Genomic DNA, 11,435 nt, shown 5'->3' with positions numbered 1-11,435 from the left:
AAAATCCATGATTTTTGTGTGCCAAAAAAATTGTAAAACGGCAAAGAAGAGGACCAGTCAAATGGTAGCACGTAAGGTAGGCTCGGTAGTCTTGGCCACCACAAAAATTTTCAACCAAGAGGTGCTGAATCAATGAGAAATTGGGTCCCATTTCACCTACAGCAAGAGATCTCGAGAGAAGACCAGCTGGTTCTCTTCGTCCAATTCCGCCAGACCAAAAGATTTTTCGGCACCAATACCTGATTACAAAACTACCCTTTCCATTTCCCTTGACAGGATTTTTTTTTTCAGCAACGATTGATTTTGTATTGATGAACAAAAGATGTACACTTATATAAGTAAAGACTCAAGTGATTCTATACAAAAGGTGTTAGACACACTGAAAATTGATCCATACCTCATCATGATATATGCCTAAGGCATAAACACTAATTCCTTCACATCTAGAATCTAGGGCCTATTTGGCACCTTAATTTTTTACCAAGTTTTTTAGTTACTAGTTTTTTAACAACTTTTGCTATAAGAACTCCAAAAAATTTTTCAAAATTTTTTATCTACACACTTCAAAAATCTATACACAAAAAATTTCTCAAAAACTTTTCTTCCTCCCTCACTCAACCCACCACACCAGCCACCAGCTTCACCACCTCTCTCAGCGCCGGTCACCTATTCCGGCACCGGTAACCTCAAAAAAAATTTTTGAGTCCCTCACCCTCACCCCCTCTCCTCCCCTCCTCTCTTCCCCTCTCCCTCCCCCGCCACTCTCCCCTTTTTGGTAGGTGCGATTTGGTCGCGCGACCAGATCGCAAAGGGGGAGGGGGAGGGGGCTGCGATCTGGTCACGGTTTGGTCCCAGATCGCAGGGCAGAGAGAGGGAGAGTAGCGGAGGAGGGAGAGGGGAAGGGAGAGAGGGAGAGAAAAAGCAAAAAAAAAAAATAATGCATAGCTGCCAACTTTCCTCGGGCGTCGAAGTGCGAGGGAGAGGGAAAAGGGGAAGAAAGGGAGAGAGTGGGCAAAGAGGTGGCGAGGGAGGGAGAGAGAGGGGTGGCAGGCCTAGGGGGTGGCGGGCAGAGGGGAGAGAAAAGGAATGGTGGAAAAGTTTAGGGTTGGCGGGGGAGGGAGAGGGAGGGGGGACAGGAGAAAAGGCAAAAAAAAAAAAAAAAAAAAGAACAGAGGTGGTACTGGGGGAGATGCTGGAGGTGGGAGGCAGAGGTGAGGTAACGAGGAAGGGGGAGGGGGAAAGAAGAAGAAGAAGAAGGGGAGAGGAAAGAAAAGAAAAAGGAAAGAAAGAAAAAGAAAAAGAAAGAGAAAGAGAAAAAAAAAGAAAAGAAAAAAATTTCACTTTACAAAAACTTCTACAAAATTTTTCACATTTCAAAAATTTCTACAAAATTTTTTCAAAAACTTCTACAGTGCACTACAGTAAAGTTTTAGATAAACTTCCAAAAAACTCAGGTTTCAAACAGGCCCCTAGGCTCCTATCTAAACAAAAGGAGCATTTCTGGAATAATGATTTCAAGTTGTTAATATCATCAATTATAGTAGCCATTCTGATGTCCTTAGACTTCCTTTCAGTTATCTCCTTTAACAACTGAATAATGGAGATATGGACTTTAATCTTCTGCCAATGCTGTTGTGTGGCCTTAATGATAGACATTTTCACGGCTTAGTAAGCACCCACAATTTGATGATTTAATCACTAAAATTAGTTAGAATCATTCTAATTCATATATTTTTAAAGTTTTATGTAGTAGTAATATTATAGAATCTAACTTTTTCTTTATTAATATTATAGAATCCGGTATGATGACATAAGTTCAACACTTGTTATAAAATGCTAAACTTAATCTAGGATCGTATAACAATCAATAGAACTAATGGTCTTAAGAAAGCTATATGAATATTCTCTGGCAAATCTAGAAAAGGAGAAATGACCGGAAGTTTCTAACTATTTCACGAGTCAAATGTCTAAAAGGCGGAGTACTTGTTTTTATGGTTAATTAATTGAAAAGAGCATTCAAAAGTTATATAAAATGTTATGAAGTTAAAAGAAGCATGCTATGGATTTAGAAAATCAAGTTATGCGTGTAAAATTATTTTTATTTATGAGTCTAAAATAATTTAAAATCTTAATTATGTGATATTTTTTCGATTAGTTTGAAAACACATAAACAAGTTCAAACCTTTTTTTCCCCTGCAGCTAGTAGAAAATTGAACTTCAAATTATACAAATGTGAAATATATCCATTCTGCTCCTACATGTACATTTTACAACAGGAAAAAAATGAAAAGAAAAGATTATCCCATAATATAAACCTTCCTGTGAAAAGGGCAATATTGTCTTTTCGGTTTCATCCCCGTTTACCACAAGTGTACATTATAAAATCCTGAAGCACCGTCCAAAACATCCCAAGTCGTCAACAGCTTCCCGATTCCCCTCCTTAAACCTTCAATCATCAAATTCTAATACATTCTTTTTCACCCTGCAAATACGTAGTGCTAATTCAAGAGCGGGTCTCACTGATTTCTGCTGGTGACGACTTCTGTTTTCATTTCAAAAGGTATTAAAATTCTTGTCTTTTTAATCTAATTGCATATTCTTGATGAATGATTTTTTTTTTTGGTTAGGGAAAATATAAAGGGTTTTGTTTAATTTGGGGTTTTGTTTTTTGTGGGATATATGATTGCAGCGGTTTTTGTTTCAATTGAAGATGGAAACAGCTGCCACTTTTCGGTCTTCTTTGGGCATACCTTCTTATTATGACGTTCGGTCGGTTGTAAAAGGACCCGATTTCGTGCAGTTCGGATCCATATCCCGGGTTACACCGGCTTCAGTTAAGGTGCTTATGAGTTTATTGTAAATGGGCTGTTCTTCCTTTTTTTTTTTATTGGTACTGCTTTTTGTTATAAAATTTCGGGTTTTGAATAGTGTTATTGCTTTTCCTTGAGGACATTTTTTATGTCCTCTTTTGGTGGTTGACCTTTTCAGATATTGGAAGAAATTTTCAACTTCTTTTGGGATTCTAATTATTGTTCAATTTGGAAAAATTGACGATGACCTTTATTTTCTTTGCAAAATTATTGAGTTTACCTTTGGTACCGGGGAAAAAGTTTTTTTTTTTTTTTTTGTCGAAAAAATGTGTTGAGGCTGACAAACGGCTGTATTTTGGCGAAACAGTGCTAAATACATTAAGCTTAAAAGTTTAATTTGTGATTAGGCCTCGGTTTTAGTTTATTCTTTCCTCTTCACTCGTTTGTTAAATATAGTAATATCATTTTTGTGTGATTATTTGCGAACAATATATTGGAACTAAAAGTTTACCTATATGATTGCATAAAAGTTTGTTTTTAAAGTTTTAGTTGAACGAGCCTTAGGAAAAATGATAGATGTTCATCGAAGTTTTAGATATTTGAGTGTTTTAGGGATTTACATCATACATGGCTAAGTTGATAGAAAGAGGGAGACCAAAGATGAAAGTGCTAGTAGCATTACTCAAAATTTGTAACCTGAAGTGAAGTAGACTTGGAGGAAATGAATAAAGAAAATGAAATGGTAGCGGAAGTCTTTTTGTTCCATACAGGGATTGGTTTTCACTGGATTCAAGCATTTTATGCTTTTGGGTTGGTTTTAGTTCCTGAAATGGTTACAATTGTGACTTGAATTTTAACCATAAGCATAATTTTCAAAAGAAAGGGAAATAAAAGATGAGGAGGTGTGTAAAAGAATTGTCATCATAATTCGTCCTTGGGAAAACAGGTTTTGTTTGTGGTATTTGGATTTGAAACTTTTAACTATGTCTAACTAAAATATGAAATTAGTGTGACAAGTTTTAAGTCACTGCAGGTTTAGCTTTGTTTTTGATAATTTAAGGAGGAGACGATTATGATTTTATATAGCTTAGGTTGTTTATATAACATCATAATTAAGTGTTTGTATCTCGTACTACATATCAAGTCTATGTAGACGAACTGGCTTGTATGTAGTGGACATGATTTCATTACTGTGCATGGTTCAACTGTCTGATTTGTTGAGGTAGGAGGTGAAAACTGATTTTCTAATGGTCTATTTGATTTGCAGCAGCATCCTTTAATTTCTCATGTGAAGTTGGGCCAGAGCAGAGTTACTCTTAAGAGCAGGAAATGCACTAGAATTCGATCTTCCATGTCCTCATCTTCTAATTCGGGTGGTTCAACTGCTCCTATTGCTCCGCTGCAGTTGGAGTCTCCTATTGGACAGTTTCTTTCTGAAATCTTGGTTAGCCACCCCCATCTTGTGCCTGCTGCAGTGGAACAGCAGCTTGAGCAGCTTCAAACCGATCGTGATGCTGAGAGTCAGAAAGAGGAGCCGGCAGCTTCTGGTACAGATTTAGTGTTGTACAGGTTAGTTCCATGTTTGACTCCTTTGATGTCCTGGGGATACATCAAGTTTTACTGAAGGTAGTTTCGTTTAAGAAAGTGTGTTTTTGAAAGTGAAACGGACGTTATTCACTTATGAGAAACACTTTTGATTTAAGTTTAAGGCTTATGAACGTACCTGTAGGAGCTCAGGCATGTGTTGTCCCTTTTGTTGTAGCATGTTTAGGCATTGAGATGATTGTAGGACTCTATTTTTGATGACTGGTTGTTATATGGTTGTAAAAATGATGTAGGAGAATTGCGGAGGTGAAGGCCAATGAGAGGAGAAAGGCATTGGAAGAAATACTATATGCCTTAATTGTTCAGAAATTTATGGATGCCAGCGTATCTTTGATTCCTTCCATTGGACCATCCTTGGATCCTTCTGGCCAAGTAGACAAATGGCCCAGCCATGAAGAGAAACTTGAGAGGCTTCATTCTCATGAAGCTTATGAGATGATCCAGAACCATCTGGCCCTCATTCTGGGAAACCGAGTGGCTGATTCTTCTTCTGTAGCTCAAATTAGCAAACTGAGAGTTGGCCAGGTCTATGCAGCTTCAGTGATGTACGGGTATTTCCTAAAGCGGGTTGACCAGAGATTTCAGCTGGAGAAGTCAATGAGAATCCTTCCACAGGGATCAGATGATGGAGTTTTGAGTAACACACAGGAAATGGTTGGGCAGGAAGATGGACCTGGCACTGATGTTGCTGCCAATACTTTCAGGACTGCACAATCCCACCCCGAGGTGTCATCATGGTCTGCTGGGGGCGTCAGCGCAGGAGGATTTGGTCATGGCATGAAGTCTTCCAGGTTGCGAACTTATGTGATGTCATTTGATGGGGAGACGCTGCACAGATATGCCACCATCAGATCTAAGGAGGCTGTCAGTATTATTGAAAAGCATACAGAAGCATTGTTTGGTAGGCCTGAGATTGTTATCACGCCAGAAGGAACTGTTGATTCCTCTAAAGACGAACTCATTAAAATTAGCTTTGGCGGTCTGAGGAGGCTTGTGTTGGAGGCAGTAACATTTGGTTCCTTCCTCTGGGATGTTGAGAGCCATGTGGATTCGAGGTACCATTTTGTTGCAAATTGAGCCTTTGCTTGCGTATTTGCGTGGAGAAGCAGAATTAGCAGCAGCTGAGATTAAGTGATGCGAAAATGCTGTTAAAATTGTGAGGGGGACACGGAGCATCTTGTATATATAAAATTTTCAGTGTTGAATCTGATGTGAAAGTTTCTGACAGGAGTAATTGCATACTTATGACTGCTTAGCGCAACTTTTTGTTGAACATGTTGTACCTGCCAAATGGAGTATCATCCATTGGGTATTATTTCATTTTTCCGCTTTTTTTTTTTTCTCTTTTGAGTTGTTATTTATTTCTGGATGAATGAACGAAAATGAAGAAGTTTGATTTGTTAGCTGATACCATATTTTCAGAGAATCTTGGCATAGCTCTCCCCTTTTTTCCTACATCATTGGAGCCATCGACAATAGAGAGAGAGAATGCCTTCAAGCCATTAGAAGTAACAAGGAATAACCTGTGGATGTGGTCGGAACTAGAAAATTTTATAGAATTTTCGAGAAATTATAAGATTACAATGTCCTTTGTCGCCAACAGGGTTTTTTAACAGAATTAAAATAAAAGCCATCTCCTTTTACCGCCGTCCAATAGCATAATTTCTCACTCCCTTGTTGAGCGCATCCGTCGGCCAAATGCTCATTCAAAACGTCCGCAACTGCATCTTTTGCATCCCGGTAGAAATGACGAAAGAATAGAGTGGAGCGACGTATATTCATATAGAAATGCCAACTAAATCTTTCGTTTACTTTTAAGTTGATGATATCCAAGATCATCATCGTCTTTTGATCGACGACGAAGCTTTAACGCAAAGGGGGTATTGGGAGGAAGGTGATTTTCAATGAGAACACGGTACCTCCCAGGCCAATTAATGGCATGAACGAGGCAGAGTGAGAGCGTAGTGAAGAAGAGGAAGCTTTTGAACTTAAATCTACTCATCATGTTTGTCAACGTTTCACTTGACGCAGATTGCACAAATGCTTGTACAAATGCAGGCCATTTATGTATAACAGCAGTCCACAGTAAAGCCATCTAGTATAAATGTCTGCCATCTAGTACTTGCAAAACAATTTTCGGAAAAGCCAGTTCGTGCCGAGACAAGTTGGTTCAGTTGATAAGAACGAAGCACCTCCTCACAAAATGCAGCATTTTCGATGTCAGAACTGCATTGATGGGCAATTTTAAAGAACCCCTTCAAGAGACTTGTAATCTTGGAGGCATATTCCGACCTATGATGACGATTGAAACTAAATTTATCCAAACTTTTCGTATAAAAATAAAAAATAAAAAGCTCTTTCAGAAGGCATGTCTTGATCGGTGATGATGGTGGTAAGTCGAAATCGAATACATCTAAATTTTTTTGCATAAAAAGAAAAAGGGGAAAAGCCAGATCATACGTACATTTTCAGCTAGCATTAATGGTTCCGGCAACATTTTGACCAAAATTATACGTGTAGAAGTGAAACTGAAGAAGATAAGGACGAGCCAAGTAAGTACATCATTTTACTAAAATTGATTTCTTGTCAAAGTTTGCTTGACTAGAAATTAATAACGGGCAGTTCTCTAACTATTGAAATTGTTGTTTGTGAGTTGTGACAAATATTGTACTAGTAAAATTCATAAACATTTGGATTAATAGATGTACTATTTGACAACAATTTACCTGCATTTATCACACTTCAAATGATCCCTGCCCTCAATTCTTTGTACAGAAGTAAATGACGGCTAATTCATGCTCGGTGCCTCATCTTTTTTGCCTTGTAAACTTTTCCTAATTTTTTATGATAGGTTGGTGAATAATAATTCCTTGAAGTTTGCAACTTTCAAAATAATTTTCACAATTTGAGCTTCCAATAGAAGTGATAAAGCAAGGATTCATACCCCCGTCTACTGTCCATCTTTTTCCATCCCTCCAAAAAAACTAATGATAGAGAAAACAAGAAAAAATGTCACATAATGCAACTCAACCAACTCGTCTTAGGGAGAGTTAATACACTCGACCACACATAAATTGCAATCTTAAAGTTGTTCCTCTAAATAATAAATCCCAATCTTTCAAAAATAATAATAAAAAAAAATTCCAAAAAAAAAGAAAATTAGAGTAATAAAATGTATTTTCCAAACTTATTTCACTGTATTTTTATTCCTTAATTAATATAGACATTTTCAGTTGATAACAATACCTAGTGTATTTTATCTTACAATTCTTTCATATTAATATTGAATTCAATTATATGTTCACATTAATCTTACTCTTTATTTTAACCAAAAAAAAAAAAACCATATGTCATTCATTTAAAGTGATAAAGAAATAATTCATACCCGCTTATTATTCATCTTTTTTTTTTTTTTTCAATACAAGGAGTATCTCAATTTTGTCAGACTAATTTTTCTGTGTCTGTGCACCCTGCTCCCCAAGGGTACGCAAGCGATAAAGAGATAATTGGAACACACGATTTCGGACCTAACTAAACTATTCCGAAACCAGAGATAATTGGAACACACGATTTCGGACCTAACTAAACTATTCCGAAACCATCCGAACCAAAAAAGATATTACTAACGATAGAGAAAGCAAGAAAAAAATGTTACATATTGCAACTCGACCAACTCGTCCAAAAGTGATAAGGCCAGAGTTGTAAAACTAGAAAAGTCATCAAAGACTCCAACTTCCTTCCAAGTTCCAATAAGTTTCTGAGTTTCGCCGCTGGCTGGGCATGACTTCAGACATTCCCTCGAATATTCTGATTCTCTTTCCGGTGTTGTCTCTATTCCATGGATCCCCTGGCATATTCGCATAACCCCATAACTGCTTCCCCACTTCTTCAACCAGAATAATAAAGGAATCAAAAACTTTTTCAGCTTTTGGGGAACATACAATGGTCTCTTATTATTATTATTATTCCCACTAAATTAGTTCTAATGTCTCATGATCCTTAATTAACCTCTTAATGCGGAAAACTCACTCATATTTTGGATAAACGAAATGACAGCAACAAATTGGCTGAATATGGTTGCTTCGTGGATCTCCCTTAGACTGTCCTTTGGACCGTTCTTTGGTGACTCTCTGAGTGTTAGATCCACTTAGACTGTCCTTTGGACCGTTCTTTGGTGACTCTCTGAGTGTTAATCTAATTATGTGCGTGAATTCTTGCTGTCTTGAGAGAAAAAAAAAAAAAAAAAGAAATGACAGCAACAAATTGTAGATAGTTTCAACTCATAAAAAAAAAACATGCAAGTGAAATAATTCCCGGAATAAAATTGTAGTACTTTGTGTCATACTTTGCTTTGAAGTATGAAAAACAGCAGTTTATCTAAGATACGATAATTAAAGAGATAATTATTGATTTTTCCATGTAAGTTAGTATAATAAACATGATGATTATTTCCTTAGAAATTATATATATATGTAAAATTAATTAATCTTATCTTAACGTATTAATGTATGGCTTCTTGTCTTAATCTCTTATCCCGATTCAAACAAAGAATGGCACAGCAGATAAAGATGTGTGTTGATTTGGAGTATCTATTTTTCTAATCCAACTCGAAGTAGTGATGGTTGCAACTTTGCACAATGTGGATTTAGAGTTAATTCTTGTGATTAATTAACTTAAGTTTTGTGTGCTATTGCGCCTTTCTCGGGCCCCCACATCTTCACTCTATAAATGCACACGCAACGTAACTTGAAAAACTTGTATACCAAATTTTCAAGGCCTCTGTGGCTTTGTCCCAAAAAAAAAAAAAAAAAAAAAAAAAAAAAAAAATCCAAGGCCATTGAAGGATTTGTCTGGTTTTCTTTTACCCTTTGCCATTCATTTCCTCTTGTCCAGAATCCACACAGAGCCATGGCTAGTTTTCGCAACAAATCTATGGTTCTGTGCCTCTGGTTAGCCACCAGTTTTGGCCTTGTCTATGAATCCGTATTAGCTGAGCTTCAAAGATTTGAACATCCCACCAAAGGTGACGGGACCCTTAGCTTCCTGGTAGTTGGAGATTGGGGAAGACAAGGAGATTATAACCAATCTGCAGTCGCCCGTCAGGTCATACTTCTTGATCTCTTAGCCCTTTTCTCTGCATGATTTTGTCTACTATTTTCTCTTAGCCCTTGCTATATATGTTCAACTTTAGGTGACTGATTTTTTAATTGCAGATGGGAATAGTTGGAGAGAAACTAGATGTAGATTTCTTAGTTTCAACAGGAGACAATTTCTACGATGATGGATTAACAGGGGAGCATGACCCTGCCTTTGTAGATTCATTTGTAAATATTTACAAGGCAAGGAGCCTTCAAAAGCAGTGGTATAGTGGTAATTTACCCGGAAACACAAATTCTCCATCATCATTTTTTTTTTTTTTTGGTTTTCTTTGGGTTTCATTTGCTTGATTCTAACTATTTTACAACTATTTTTCCATGCAGTTTTAGGCAACCATGATTACAGGGGCGATGTGGAGGCCCAATTGAGCCCTTCCCTTAGGAAGATTGACAGCAGATGGATTTGTTTAAGGTCATTTATAGTAAATGCAGGTTAGAATTTGTTGCAAATTAATGAGCTATCAAAGGCAAAAATCAAGATCACCTAATAACCAGTTTCCTCTATTCTTTTGAACAGAAATTGCTGAATTATTTTTCGTAGACACCACTCCTTTTGTAAAGGAGTACTTTTTTGAGCCAAAGAACCATGAATATGACTGGAGAGGTGTAACCCCTCCCAAGACTTACACAAGAAATGTACTGAAAGTAAGTGTCCAATCAAACCAAAAAAAAAAAAAGATTTATAAACTTTCTTCTTCCATTTTCTTTTTTTTTTTGGGGTTATTAATAGTTTCAAGTACAATAATTGTGGTTACGATTGTTAATAGGACCTTCAATCAGCATTAAGAGAATCAACGGCAAAATGGAAAATTGTGGTGGGACATCATGCCATTAGGAGTGTTGGCCATCATGGGGACACCAAGGAACTTGTTGAGAGGCTTCTTCCAATTCTTCGGGTAACAGAGTGCTTTTTCAGTCATTATCAGAAGAATAGAATGAGAAGTTGAAGTAAATTATTTGAGATAATTTTGTCTGCAAAATAACGTATCATTTTTTTTATGTGATATACGTGAAATAAAAAAGTGATTGAAAAATATGTTGATAACGCAAATAAATCAGTTTGTTTGTGTGAATAAGGTGCAAAAAATGTAACGTATCATTTTTTTTATGTGATATACGTGAAATAAAAAAGTGATTGAAAAATATGTTGATAACGCAAACAAATCAGTTTGTTTGTGTGAATAAGGTGCAAAAAATGTGCAATCCAAACACACTGCTGATAGGTTGATCCACTGATTTAATGTCGATTTACAGGCCAATAATGTGGACTTTTATGTGAATGGACATGACCATTGCCTAGAACACATCAGCGATGACAAAAGGTACACGAACTTGCATCCTCTGGGATTCCTACAAAAATAAATGAATGACTAAATAAATAAAATATTTAATTATTTCTTTTCTTTTCTTTTTTTTTTATCATCTTTTGCAGTCCAATTCAGTTTCTAACCAGTGGAGCTGGATCAAAGGCCTGGAGGGGTGATCTCAAGGAAATGAAGGGAGATGGCCTAAAATATTTCTATGATGGGCAAGGCTTTATGTCCGTTAAGTTGACACAGACTCATTTAGAGATAGCTTTCTATGATGTTTTAGGAACAGTTGTACATAAATGGACAATGTCCAAGCAGCTTCATTCATCTATATAATCAAAAGCGTTCAAGCCCAATTTTTGCTACTAAATTTCTTTTGGGGGGAGATTCTCCATTTTCAAGGCAATTTTGAGGTTTCTGTTTTACTACAAAAATTTCTATTTGGGGTTCCAAGTTTTGATTGTTTCTGTATACTAATTTAAGAACTTGGTATAATTGTTTCTCCCAAAATTTCTTGGAGGGGTGAGGATTGGAGGAAGGAATGAACACGATTG

At 36.7% G+C, this 11,435-nt stretch overlaps 2 protein-coding genes across 4 annotated transcripts; both read left to right on the top strand.

Moving 5' to 3' along the window:
- The first annotated feature begins 2,410 nt into the window (after positions 1-2,410).
- On the top strand, positions 2,411-5,823 carry LOC113740135 (UV-B-induced protein At3g17800, chloroplastic-like). 3 transcript variants are annotated; one of them, XM_027267646.2, is made up of 4 exons: positions 2,411-2,560; positions 2,690-2,839; positions 4,078-4,379; positions 4,649-5,823. In XM_027267646.2, the coding sequence occupies exons 2-4, from the start codon at positions 2,711-2,713 to the stop codon at positions 5,490-5,492; spliced, it is 1,275 nt and encodes a 424-aa protein (XP_027123447.2). In that variant the 5' UTR covers positions 2,411-2,560; positions 2,690-2,710; the 3' UTR covers positions 5,493-5,823. The 3 variants fall into 3 exon arrangements, with proteins under 3 accessions (XP_027123447.2, XP_071901969.1, XP_071901970.1); XM_072045868.1 differs by having other exon boundaries at positions 2,419-2,560; positions 2,711-2,839; XM_072045869.1 differs by having other exon boundaries at positions 2,419-2,560; positions 4,081-4,379.
- A 3,354-nt stretch (positions 5,824-9,177) lies between these two features.
- LOC113738600 (purple acid phosphatase 17) lies at positions 9,178-11,237 on the top strand. The gene is made up of 7 exons (XM_027265844.2): positions 9,178-9,518; positions 9,629-9,785; positions 9,896-10,003; positions 10,089-10,216; positions 10,339-10,467; positions 10,826-10,893; positions 11,004-11,237. The coding sequence occupies exons 1-7, from the start codon at positions 9,324-9,326 to the stop codon at positions 11,215-11,217; spliced, it is 999 nt and encodes a 332-aa protein (XP_027121645.1). The 5' UTR covers positions 9,178-9,323; the 3' UTR covers positions 11,218-11,237.
- The last annotated feature ends 198 nt before the right edge of the window (positions 11,238-11,435 follow it).

Source organism: Coffea arabica, chromosome 4c, assembly GCF_036785885.1.
Source record: "Coffea arabica cultivar ET-39 chromosome 4c, Coffea Arabica ET-39 HiFi, whole genome shotgun sequence".
Classification (NCBI taxonomy): Eukaryota; Viridiplantae; Streptophyta; class Magnoliopsida; order Gentianales; family Rubiaceae; genus Coffea; species Coffea arabica.
The sequence above is the reverse complement of the archived record's forward strand: the minus strand, read 5'-3'. Positions and strand labels throughout refer to the sequence as shown.